Genomic DNA, 13248 nt, shown 5'->3' with positions numbered 1-13248 from the left:
GAATGTAGGCAGTCTGCTGCCTGTGTGAGCCATGTGTGATAGAATGTAGGCAGTCTGCTGCCTGTGTGAGCCATGTGTGATAGAATGTAGGTGGTCTGCTGCCCATGTGAGCCATGTGTGATAGAATGTAGGTGGTCTGCTGCCTGTGTGAGCCATGTGTGATAGAATGTAGGCAGTCTGCTGCCTGTGTGAGTCATGTGTGATAGACTGTAGGCAGTCTGCTGCCCATGTGAGCCATGTGTGATAGAATGTAGGCAGTCTGCTCTTTACCATCAACCTAGAATTCAGCCCAACTGAATTCCGCACCTGAGCGTCTGTTTGCCTCTCAGCTCCCATGCTCAGTTTGCAAACTCCCTGTGATCGCCACAGTTCTGCCCTCCCTTTGGCTTTCATCCTTGCCCAGTATCCTTGCTCAAATTGTATCCCATGTTTACAAGGCCTTTTCTTACCCCAAACCCTGGAATTTGGGAGGCAAAGCACAAGGATGCAGGGTTCAAGGCCCCCCGAAACTACACCGTCAGCCCCCGTCACAAAAGGTGGTGCTTGCCCAGCAAGGCAAAGCCCATATGTCACTTTGCTTGTTCTGTGATCAAATAATTGACAAGGAGCAATTTAAGGGAGGAAGGGTTTCTTTGGCTCCCAACGTAAGGACGGATACAATCCATCATAGTGAGGAAGCCATGACTGCAGGAGCATGAGTCAGCTCGTCACATGGCCTCAGCTGTCAGGAAACAAGGAGGAGCCAGGAAGCAGAGTCAAGCTGATAAATCTCGAGAGCTTCTTCCAGTGGCTCTCTTCCTACAGCAAGGCTCCAGCCACTAAAGGTTAGACAGCCTTCCAAACATCATCACCAGTTAGGGACCAAGTTTTCAAACACACAGGCCTTTGGGAAACATTTCATATTTACAGCATGTCACCATGCAAAAACAAAACAACACAAAAGGCCGAAATCCTGCCTTGCCTGTGTTCCCTGACTCTGTGCTTCAGACACTGCTGCTGCTCTCTGCCACACACTTCCCTTTATAAATAGCCAGGTGTGATGGTTTGAGAGAGAATGACCCCCACAGGTTCACATATTTGAATGCTTGTTCCACAGTTGGTGGAACTATTTGGAAAGGTTTAGGTTGGAAGAGGCGTGTCACTGGGAGTGGGCTTTGAAGTTTCAAAAGCTCACACCATTCTCAATTAGCTCTCTCTGCCTCTTTCTCGTGCATCAAGATATAAACTTTTAGTTACTGCTCCAGAACTGTGTCCTCCTGCCTGCTGCCATTCTTGCTGTCGTGATAATCAAGGACCTAACTCTCTGAAATGTTGCATCAACATGGTGGCTTTATCACAGCAACAGAAAAGTAGCCAAGACACCAGCCTGTCTATTAAACACTCCTGCCCAGAAGTCTCCGGAATGCTGAGTTGTTCAGGTTGCAGTGGACTCTACATTCTAGCCAGCATTGCATGTATCTCCAGTGCACTTGTCTCTAACCAGGATGTATCCTAGTTCCTTTAGCCTTCTCCTTTGAAAAGCTTGAATCTTGTTGCTGGTGAACTTAGGATTTTTTTCCCACAGCATACATAGGAAATAAACATGTTTCACAGCATCAGTTGCTCAAAGTATGGAAAACAAAACAAAAATACAAATGACACCACCAACAAAACCCCAAACTGGTGTGGTGGCCCAAGCCTTCTATCCTAGCACTTGAGAGGCTAAAGCAGGAGAATTAAGAGTTCAATACCAAGCCTGGTTAAGTAGACCCAAGAATGAAAGAAGGAAGGAAGAAGAGAAGAGATAAAGAGAAGGAGAAAAGAAGGGAAAGAGGGAAGGAAGAAAAAGAAAGAAAAGAGAGAGCAAATAAGAAGAAAAGGGAAAAGGGCAAAGAAGTGTTGGGAGGAGCTCGGCGGTGGGCGCGGGGTGGCCGCGACCCGTGGGTCTTGGGGCCGGCGGGCCGAGGTGGAGGACCCTATTCAGGGGAGAGCCAGAAAGCTTATAGCCCAGCTTTGATTAAAGATGACTTCCTTGTTCACTCAAGAAATCCACCTTTCTAAAAGGCATGAAGAAATAGTATCACGAAGATTAATGTTACTTCAGAAAATGAGGAATAATTTTGGTGATCAAAACACAGGCAGGGCATGTCTCCTCCAAGCCACTGAGACTGCTCTAAAGAGGAACCTCAGTCTCTTGCAGGACACAGAAGCTGCAGAGAGGTCTTTACAGGCCAGTCTTAAGCCACACCCACAGCCTGCAGTGCGGTCTCTTGAGACTCGTTACTGGGCATCAGTAGAAGAACATGTCCCCAAATGGGAACAGTTCCTTTTGGGAAGAGCCCCATACCCGATTGGTGGTGAAAATCAAAATGAGGCAGGAAACACCATTCAAAATGAGGCACAGTGATAACTTTATGTGTATCTCAGAAAACTAAAACAAAATCAAAACCAACTACGTGACAAAACTATGTAAGTCCTGGCGGGAACCTTAGGGAATTAGTGTGCTTTGTTTTGTTTCAGTGCAACGTCAGTCTGAGACCCCACAGAAAAGTCTCAGGTTGGACTGTCTGTCGCAGGGCCGTAGATTTGCCAATAAAAGTGTTAAAAACTCAAAAAAAAAAAAAAAAAGAAGTGTTGGGAGAGGCTGCTAGTTCATTTTCCAATTGCCCTGACTTGAAACAATTACACAGAAATATGTATTTATTGCAATACCGTTTGGCCAATAACTTAAGTGTATTTCTGGCTAACTCTTATAGCCTAAATTAACCCATTTCTATTAATCTGTGTATCGCCATGTGGCTGTGACTTACTGGGTCATGTTCCATCCGGCATGTGCATCTGTCTCCAATGGGGCTACATGGCTTCTTTCTGATGCTACCTACTCTCTCTCTCTCTCTCTCTCTCTCTCTCTCTCTCTCTCTCTCTCTCACTCTCTCCATATATATATATATCTTCTAGCCTGGCTATATTGGCTATATTCTGTTAAGCCATTGGCTCAAAGCAGCTTCTTTATTAGCCAATAATAATAAAACATTCATAGCATGTAGAGGAGAATCCCAGCTGGGAAAGAATGAGCAGCCTCCAACAACAGATTGGCATGTCAACGTGTGATAGCTAAGCCCACATAAAACCTGAAAGAGCTTGAAAAGGAATTCTAAACACACACACACACACACACACACACACACACACACACACACACATAGAGTTTATCACAGTTTCTTGGTAGCCACAATTTTTTTTCAGAGGGGCTCACAGGAAGCAGAGTCATACAACTCCTTTGAGAGAGGTGCAGTAAAAAGCTGCATGGCTTCTTTAAAAAAAAAAAAAAAAAACAGCTTCCTGGTTTGCCAGCACAAATGACTCTGACTCTTTCAGGAGGTCTGGCTACAAAGCATTTAAGTGGGGTTTGTGAGCAGAGTAATACAACTTGTTTAATGGCAACATAGACCTGATGTATGTCTGAAAATAGGACTGTGAGCATGGTTCTCAGAAACAGTGAATGAACCTCCACCATGTTGGACTGGGTGGAGCCAAAAGGCAAAGAGCCTTAGTCCTAGCCTATAGCTTAGCATTTTAAGAAGTGGTTCTGGTCAGAAATGAATTACAGATCCACAATAAAGACAGATACAGGTAAAAAAAAGACCTCTCAATGGGTAACCGTGTTAGATAAATGTATGTAGGCTTGAGAAAGATAATTAAATATTAAGCTTGTAGAAAAAGTAATAGAGTAAGAAAAATAAGCCACATAAAGATGGAATATACACAGAGAGTCTGGATTATTTATATTACTGTGTTTTCTTTGAATTTTTTTGACTGTGAATAAGCTAATTACAGAGAGACATTTCATTGTATGGGCTTCTAAGATAACCCAACATATATATTTTAAAGGTATCTTGACTTCAAACTTTGGGTCTAAGGATATGTTACTTTGGAAAAGAAGTTCTACTTTTGTTTCCACAGAGGATGAGAACCTGTGAATTCCATCCAGACTAATGTGGTTTGAATAAACAAGACCCCCTGTAACAATGGTCCAACATCCATGATGACTTCAGGACTTCTGGCTGAGCTGGACCTACCACAAAGGATACCCTATGACAGACCTGATTAACAGACCCTCCAATCCAAAGGAAGTAGTTTAGAAAATAATGCCCAAATTCCCTAAATGATTGTCTATAAATGTTTGTTTACAATTAAAGGGGGATATGCTATAGATATGAATATTTTGCATTGGTATGAATCTTGGTCTATTGATACAATTTTTAGGTCAATTATATATTTTAAAATGTAATGTGTAATTAAGAAATACAAGTTAATAGATAGTCATCTATAATAGTCAAGTTTGTAAACATGTTAGTTTTCTAGTTAGAGATGTATTTCAGTTTGATAGTCTTCAAACCTTTCAAAGACCTATGAAATATGACATTTAAAATGTCTTAATAATTTAGGACTTTACATGACAATGAGACATTTGTTTTTGGCAGCACCAATCTACTTCAAGAGGAAGATGGGCATCAAAGAGTCTCCTTATGGAATTTGTTAACCATTTGGGCCAGAAACTGCTCTTGCCTCGACTGCTTAATGGTATGCTGTATAACGGGACATGTAGGAACTATAAAAGAAATGACTGCTAAAGTTGCCTAAAGAAGGTGAGACCATCCTTTGGGGTTCCTGCTTCATCAAAGAGTCTGTCAGGCATTCTGTAGGACACAGAAGAAAGTGACTGAAAAACTGCCAATATAGGTGGGGCTGTCTTTGAAATTTTCTGCTTCGTGGAAAAGTCTGCCAGATACTATGAGCCTGTAGGCTAAAAATTGGATGTTTCAATGGTACAGAAGAACTTTGGGTGTCTGTCCTGGTAGCAAGATGTCTCTGTCAACTCTAGAGTTTTAAAAGTTGCTTACAATGCACTTCTTGTTTACTTAGGTAATATTATATCCTTTGGGGGTCTTTGATGAAGTTGAAGAATAGATATAGTTTTCCTTAGTTATGATAAAAGATAAAGAAGATATAAATATTGTTACTATAATTCTTGCTTGATAACTGTTTTTTTTATGTAATTTTACTATGTTAAAGTTAAAACCTTCCTTTTTATTTAGACAGAAAAGTAGAGGTGATGTGGGATTTCCCTCTGTATGCTATGAATGTTATTGATATTGGCTAATAAAGAAGCGGCTTTCAGCCATTGGCTTAACAGAGTATAGCCAGGCTGGAAGAGATATAGAGAGAAAGAGTAGGCAGCATCAGAGAGAAGCCATGTAGCCTCGCTGGAGACAGATGCCAGATGGAACTTTACCAGGTAAGCCACAACCACATGGTGATACACAGATTAATAGAAATGGGTTAATTTAAGATATGAGTTAGCCAGAAATACACTTAAGTTATTGGCCAAACAGTATTGCAATAAATACAGATTTCTGTGTGATTATTTCAAGACAGTGCAATCGGGAAATGAACTAGCAGCCTCTCCCAACAAAGAAGGGCTGAAGAGATAGCTCAGCAGTTAAGAGCATTTGCTGCTCTTTCAGAGAACCCAGGTTCAGTTCCCAGCACCCAAGTGGCTCACAACTGTCTGTAACTCCAATTCCAGGTGAGTCTTACCTCTTCTGACCTTCTCAGTCAATGCGCACACACACATGATATAAACATACATGCAAACTCAAGGCCATCCAACTAAATTCAGGAACATGACAAGGCTGTCCACTCTCTCCTTATCTCATCAGTATAGTGCTTGAAGTTCTAGCAATAGCAATAAGACAACATAAGGGAATCAAGGGGATTCGATTTGGAAAGGAAGAAGTTAAACTTTTGTTATTTGCAGATGATATGATAGTGTACATAAGCGACCCCAAAAACTCCACCAAAGAACTCCTACGGCTGATAAACTCCTTCTGTAATGTGGCAGGATACAAGATCAACTCCAAAAAATCAGTTTCCCTCCTATACACAAAGAATAAGGAAGCAGAGAGGGAAATCAGAGAAGTATCACCTTTCACAATAGCCACAAATAGCATAAGATATCTGGGAGTAACTCTAACCAAGGAAGTGAAGGATTTATTTGACAAGAACTTTAAGTCTTTGAAGAAAGAAATTGAAGAGGATACCAGAAAATGGAAGGATCTCCCTTGCTCGTGGATTGGGAGGATCAACATAGTAAAAATGGCAATTCTACCAAAAGCAATCTATAGATTCAACGCAATCCCCATCAAGGTCCCATCAAAATTCTTCACAGATCTTGAGAGGACAATAATCAACTTTATATGGAAAAACAAGAAACCCAGGATAGCCAAAAAAATCTTATACAATAAAGGTACTTCTGGAGGCATTACCATCCCTGACTTCAAACTCTATTACAGAGCTACAGTATTGAAAACAGCTTGGTATTGGCATAAAAACAGAGAAGTCGACCAATGGAATTGAATAGAAGACCCGGATCTTAAACCACAAACCTATGAACACCTGATTTTTGATAAAGGAGCCAAAAGTACACAATGGAAGAAAGAGGGCATCTTCAACAAATGGTGCTGGCATAACTGGATGTCATCCTGTAGAAGAATAAAAGTAGATCCATACCTATCACCATGCACAAAACTCAAGTCCAAATGGATTAAAGACCTCAATATTAATCTGAACACACTGAGCTTGATAGAGGAGAAAGTGGGAAGTGCTCTATAACAAATGGGCACAGGAGACTGTTTCCTATGTATAACCCCAGCAGCACAGACATTGAGGGCAACATTGAATAAATGGGACCTCTTGAGGCTGAGCAGCTTCTGTAAAGCAAAGGACACTGTCACTAAGACACAAAGGCAGCCTACTGACTGGGAAAAGATCTTCACCAACCCTGCAACTGACAAAGGTCTGATCTCTAAAATATATAAGGAACTCAAGAGACTAGACTTTAAAATGTTAATTAACCCAATTAAAAAATGGGGCGCTGAACTGAACAGAGAATTCTCAATAGAAGTTCAAACAGCCAAAAGACACTTAAGGTCATGCTCAGCCTCCTTAGCTATCAGGGAAATGCAAATCAAAACAACTCTGAGATACCATCTTACACCTGTCAGATTGGCTAAAATCCAAAACACCAGTGATAACCTTTGCTGGAGAGGTTGTGGGGTAAGGGGTACACTCATCCATTGCTGGTGGGAATGCACACTTGTGCTACCACTTTGGAAAGCAGTGTGGCAGTTTCTCAGGAAATTTGGGATCAACCTACCCCAGGACCCAGTAATTCCACTCTTGGGAATTTACCCAAGAGATGCCCAATCATACTACAAAAGCATTTGCTCAACTATGTTCATAGCAGCATTATTTGTAATAGCCAGATCCTGGAAACAACCTAGATGCCCTTCAGTGGAAGAATGGATGAAGAAACTGTGGAATATATACATGTTAGAATACTACTCAGCAGTAAAAAACAATGACATCTTGAATTTTGCATGCAAATGGATGGAAATAGAAAACACTATTCTGAGTGAGGTAACCCAGACCCAAAAAGATGAACATGGGATGTACTCACTCATAATCGGTTTCTAGCCATAATTAAAGGACATCGAGCCTATAATTCGGGATCCTTGAGAAGATAATAAGAAGGTCAACCCAAAGAAAAAGATATAGTAATCCTCCTGGATATTGGAAGTAGACACGATCGCCAGGCAAAAATTGGGAACTTGAGGGTGGGGTGAGACGGGGCCAAGGGAAGATGGGGAGAGAAAAGCGTGAAGGGGAGAATGGGGGGAGCTCGGAGGAATGGGATGCTTGGGATACAGGAAGGGTGGATATGGGAGCAGGGAAGCATATATCTTAATTAAGGGAGCCATCTGAGTGTTGTCAAGAGACTTGACTCTAGAGGAGTTCCCGGGCTTCCAGGGAGATGCCCCCAGCTAGTTCCTTGGGCAGCTGAGGAGAGGGAGCCCGAAAAGGCCAGTTCCTATAGCCATACTGATGAATTTCTTGCATATCACCATAGAACCTCCACCTGGCGATAGATGAAGAAAATGACTGAGCCCCCACATTGGAGCACCAGACTGTGCTCCCAAGGTCTTAATGAGGAGCAGAAGGAGGGAGAACATGAGAAAGAAAGTCAGGACCGTGAGGGGTGCGTTCACCCATAGAGACGGTGGGACAGAACTAAAGGGAGATCACCAACTCCAGTTGGAATGGGACTGATGGAACATGCGACCAAACCGGACTGTCTGAATGTGGCCGACGGTGGGGGCTGACTGAGAAGCCAAAGACAATGGCGCTGGGCTTTGATTCTTCTTCATGGATGGGCTCTGTGGGAGCCTTCTCAGCTTGGTTGATCACCTTCCTGGACCTGGGGGGAGTTGGGAGGACCTTGGTCTTAACATAGTGTAGGGAACCCTGATGGCTCCTTGGCCTAGAGAGGGAGAGAGGGGGGTATGGGTGGAGGGGAGGGAAGGGAAGGGGAGGAGGAATGGAGGAGATGGAAATTTTTAAATATAAAAAAATAAACTATGAAAAAAAGATTAAACATACATGCAGACATAACACTCATTAACATAAAGTAAAACACATAAGTCTAAAAAAATTGAAAAGAAAAGAAAAAGCAGTCAAACTTGGAGTTCAATAAGCTGACCTTGGCTGCTAGAAGGGCAATGATGTATAGAATTGACTCTATTACACACTTTAGTGGGAAACCCTTCAGCTGTATTCATAGGCTTGTGGATACTTTGGCATTGTCTCACACTTCAGACAGTGAGTTAATAGTTTCGTCACTTTACAAAGTTGAAACTGGGATGAAGTATCCATCATTAGAAGATGCTGTCATCAGAAGGGGGGCATTTCTGCCTAGCTTTGTGAACATCAGTGACTTTATGAGACGAATAAGCTTCAGGCAAGACACTGGAGAAACCATGCCCCTCCCATATCACCATCAAGTAATCTGAAATGGATGATGACATTCCAGGAACAATTGCCTATGATACTTTTTTGGCAGGTCTGGGCAATGTGGAGTGCTGTCAGAATACATAGTCTCACACTATTGTTGGAGGTCCTTCCTCTGGCAAGTCACAAGGCTGAAACTAGTTTACTCTTGGCTGCAGTTCAGATCAGATTGAAGGTGATGAGTTACTGTTTTGAAATTAATTTAGGAGGTTGCAAGTGATTGATTAAGAGTTGTCTTTGGAGGATGACTCTGCCTAAATATTAACAACCTTGGCAAGAAAAAGGATGGGTTCATTCATTCATTTTTTGTTTTTATGTGTAGTGTGAGGAATCAAACCCTGGGCTTCACACCTGTGAGAGAAAAGTTTCTACCACTGTACTTTACACCTAGTCCTCATTACTTACTTATGAATATGCAAAATCATGCACACTCTGATTATAATTATATGTAATAGTTGTGAAGAAGGTTCACAAATTGTTGATGGGAATTGTTTTACATGATGGGCTTGGGTAAGTCATTCTCTTTCTTTCTTCTCCGTTCCTTTCTTTCTACTTTTTAATCATTTCAGTGTGTCTGAAAGTACTTTGTAGTTACAAAAACAAATTCTGTCTTTGAAATAAAGTATATTCAACAAGGTTTGGAAAGGCCTGATAGGAAGTGAGAGTTTGCAACAGAAGTTGTTGTTAAGTACCCTCCCAGGAAAATAGAACATGGGAAAGCAATTTGAAATTGAGTGTATAGTTCATGGTAGAGTGCTTACCCAGCATGCATGAGGCCTTGGATTCAACCCAAGTACTGGGAAAGGATTGCAAAACAAAAGGAAACTTGATTGTAGTAAAAGGAGTGCGGGCTTGCTTTTCATCCCGCCCAGCTCCCACCTGGCTAGCTTTATACCCGAAATAACAACATACAAATTGTATTCATTTAAACACTGCCTGGCCCATTAGTTCTAGCCTCTTATTGGCTAACTCTCACACCTTAACTAACCCATATCTAATAATCTGTATGCCACCACGAGGTCGTGGCTTACCGGCATGAGTCTAGCCAGTGTCCATCTCGGGAAGGGGAATCATGGCATCTGTCTGACTCTGCTTTCTTCCTCCCACAATTCTGTTCTGTCTACTCCACCCACCTAAGGGCTCGCTTATCAAAAGGCCAAGACAGTTTCTTTATTAACCAATGAACGTAACATATAGACAGATGACCCTCCTATACCACTTGACTATGGTTTGAATAGATGAGGGAGGCTTAACTTAAAGTGTGTGGTAGAAACAAAGTGTGGTGGCATATGTTTGCAACCCCAGGGAGCAGAGAAGGGACCACGAGTTCAGGGCCAGCCTGAGCTACACACAACAAGGATCCAGTAAAAGCTGAAAAATAAATCTGGAATATAAGAAACAAATATACAGGTTTAAAAAAAGAAAAGAAAGATGTAGTTATCTGGAATAAATGAGACTAGTATAGAGGTAGGTTGTGACACAAGAATGGGTCATTACCAAACCCATATACATATACATGGACAAGACTTTTGGGGTTTCGTATGGATTGTGTGTGTGTGTGTGTGTGTGTGTGTGTGTGTGTGTGTTACTGTGATATACAGCATAGAAGAAGAGGACATGAATCATATATCTGAGGAGGGGTAGTAGGGGAAGGGAAACATGGGAAGAGTTAGAGGGGGAAAGGAGAGGTAGAAATAATGTATTAGTTTTATTCATGTTTGTAATTCTTAAAAAATTGTTCATGAATAAAAATAAGCAAGACTCGTTGTAAAAAAAAGAAAGCAGGCACAGACCTCTGGAAAACCTATCAGCACACAGTAAGGCAGAATGCCTAGAAAGGACACCAAGTTGGGATGTCTTTGAGCCTCCTGGGGCTGACGTGACAAGTCCACACAAGCACAGTGGCTTCTCACATCAGACAGCCTCACAGTTTTGAAGTCTAGACATCTGAAACAAGTGTCAGCAGGGACATTTCTGAGGTCTTAGGAGAGATTCCTCCTCAGGTAGTTTCAATAAGAATGGCTCCCAGAGGCTCATATGCTTGAATGCTTGGTCACCAGGGAGTAGGGCTACCAGGGAGGGATTAGGATGTGTGGCTTTGGTAGAGTAGATGTGGCCTTGTTGGAGGAAGTGAAGGGGGCATGGGGCTTGACGTTTCAACAGCCCCAAGCCAGGCCCAGTGGCTCTCTCTATTTTTTCTGCCTTTGGGTTCAGATGTAGAACTCTCAGCTGCCACCATGTCTACCTGCATGCAGCCATGCTTCCTGCCATGATGATAATGGACTAAATCTCAGAAACTGTAAGCAAGCCCTAATTTAATGTTTTCCTCTGTAAGAGTTGCTGTGGTCTTGATGTGTCTTCACAGCAAGAGAACACTAAGATGTCTTCCTTTCTCTTTCAGATTCTGGTCTGCCATGACTGGTGCTATTTCTCTCCCAGATCTTCCCACCTTCACATGACCTTTTCTTTGTGGGTGCCTTATTTTTATAAGAAAACTTTTTAAGAAGGAAGCAAGGTGGCTCAGTGGATAAAAGTATCTGCAGTTAACCTAATAACTGAGTCCTCTCCAGGTCTTCCACAAGCTGTCCTCTGACAGTGTGTGCACAGACACATACAGACACACACACACACACACACACACACACACACAATTAAACAATTTTTTAAAAGAAAATTTGTCATTGTATTTGAGGCCCATCTGAAAAATACAAGAACATGTCTTATCAGGATTCTTAACTCAATCTGCAAAGAACCTTTATTCCAAATAACAGCATTCCCATAGACACATATTTGGTGGGGTGTTGAGGTGTGGGGTTGCATCCATCAATCCCATTTTGGGGACAGAGTGGTCAGGAACTTGTAAGGACTATCGGGAGCAGACAGGGCCCCATTGTCTGCATTAGGCCATGAGAAGTTCACTGTGATGTTTAAGTGGAAGAAGACCTATTGAACTCTGGGCTGCACCTTTTTGTGGATGTTCTTGGCACTCTCTTTTCCAGCATAACTAGATGGATAGGAAGGAACCCCCGTGCTGCTGGAGTTCAAAGAGGAAGGTACATGGGAACAGATGAGCTATAGATGAATAGGATGCAACCCAGTGTGTTGAAGCCTGTGTTGCTCCAACACAGAAAACTATCTTCCCTAATCAGACTGGTACGGAGACACAAAGAATAATTAGACACAACTTACATGGTCATCATTGAAGGGCATCTCAGGGTCTTTTCTCTTCACAATCTGCTTATATACCATCACATCAATTGAGCGGGTGGGGGGGATACATTAGGTTGTCTCCTAGGCAACCAGGTGAAGGGCCTTTTGTCACTTCAGCATCTAGAGTATGCCAGCTGTCACATAGGCCTGAATTAGCATCTCTATAAGATATCCTCCAAATTACAAAGGAAAGGAGCACCAAACATCCTGATCTTTGTTAGGCAGAGACAGCTTGTCTGCAGAGCTACGTGACCACCTCAGATCGGGCCTATGGCTTTTGTGCTTGGTAGCCACACCATACAGAAATATGGACCTACACTGGTGCTGCTGTCTAGAAGGAAGGTGTATGGAGGCAGATGAGCTAGAGAGGATAGGATGCAACCCTGTGCTGCTATCTAGAAGGAAGGTGTATGAAGGCAGATGAAGCTCACAGTACCACTGAAGTGCTAAAGCAGAAAATGCCTGGAGTATTGTGGGAGCCCAAAGAAAAGTAAAAATGATTTTTCTCTAGGATCAGAGAAGAAATTGTTGAATATTCTCAGGCTCAGAGAATCATTCTAGGAAGTGGCTTTGTTGTTTTGCTTTATTTTTTTAATACAGGGTTTCCTATAGCACAGTGTGACCTTGAACTCTCTATGTGGCTGAGGATGACCTTGAGATTCTGATCTTCCTACTTCAATCTTCAGAATGCTGAGATAACAGTCAAACACAATAGCCAGCTCATGGATTCTTTTCGTTGTTGTTTGCTGACTTGCCTTGTTTGATTTGCAACAAGGTTGGGCCATACAGGACAGGCTGGCCTCTACCTCTAGGTTCTGACGCTTCAGCTCTGAATGCGAGGATTACAGTGTTATGCCATCAAGTCTGACCTTTTAAAAGTAGTACTTTTACTCTTCATCTCTACTGACTGCCTTTGTAGGGATAGAAGGTGATGTACACACTATTGGAGGAAAACAGCAATGATACAGCTCACCCAGCTATGCATCTTACTAGGTGTAATAATGACCTGCTCAAAGGCATGCCCACTGGTACAATAGTGGCCCAGATGTTATGGAAATAACCAATTTTTTAAAAAAATTTAAGGTCCACTCTTAAGATTAAATCTGGACCTGATACTGTTAATGCAGTCAAGAACATGAGACTAGATAG

The 13248-nt window shown here is 42.2% G+C and overlaps 1 protein-coding gene across 1 annotated transcript; it reads left to right on the top strand.

The window, feature by feature from the left end:
- Window positions 1-1912: 1912 nt before the first annotated feature.
- On the top strand, window positions 1913-2594 carry LOC119826675 (uncharacterized protein C3orf14 homolog). Its single transcript, XM_038348111.2, has one exon. The coding sequence runs from the start codon at window positions 2003-2005 to the stop codon at window positions 2384-2386; it is 384 nt and encodes a 127-aa protein (XP_038204039.1). The 5' UTR covers window positions 1913-2002; the 3' UTR covers window positions 2387-2594.
- The last annotated feature ends 10654 nt before the right edge of the window (window positions 2595-13248 follow it).

The sequence above is a fragment of the Arvicola amphibius genome, chromosome 11 (genome assembly GCF_903992535.2).
Source record: "Arvicola amphibius chromosome 11, mArvAmp1.2, whole genome shotgun sequence".
NCBI lineage: Eukaryota > Metazoa > Chordata > Mammalia > Rodentia > Cricetidae > Arvicola > Arvicola amphibius.
Note: the sequence above shows the minus strand (reverse complement) of the source record. Positions and strands in the feature narration are given on the sequence as shown.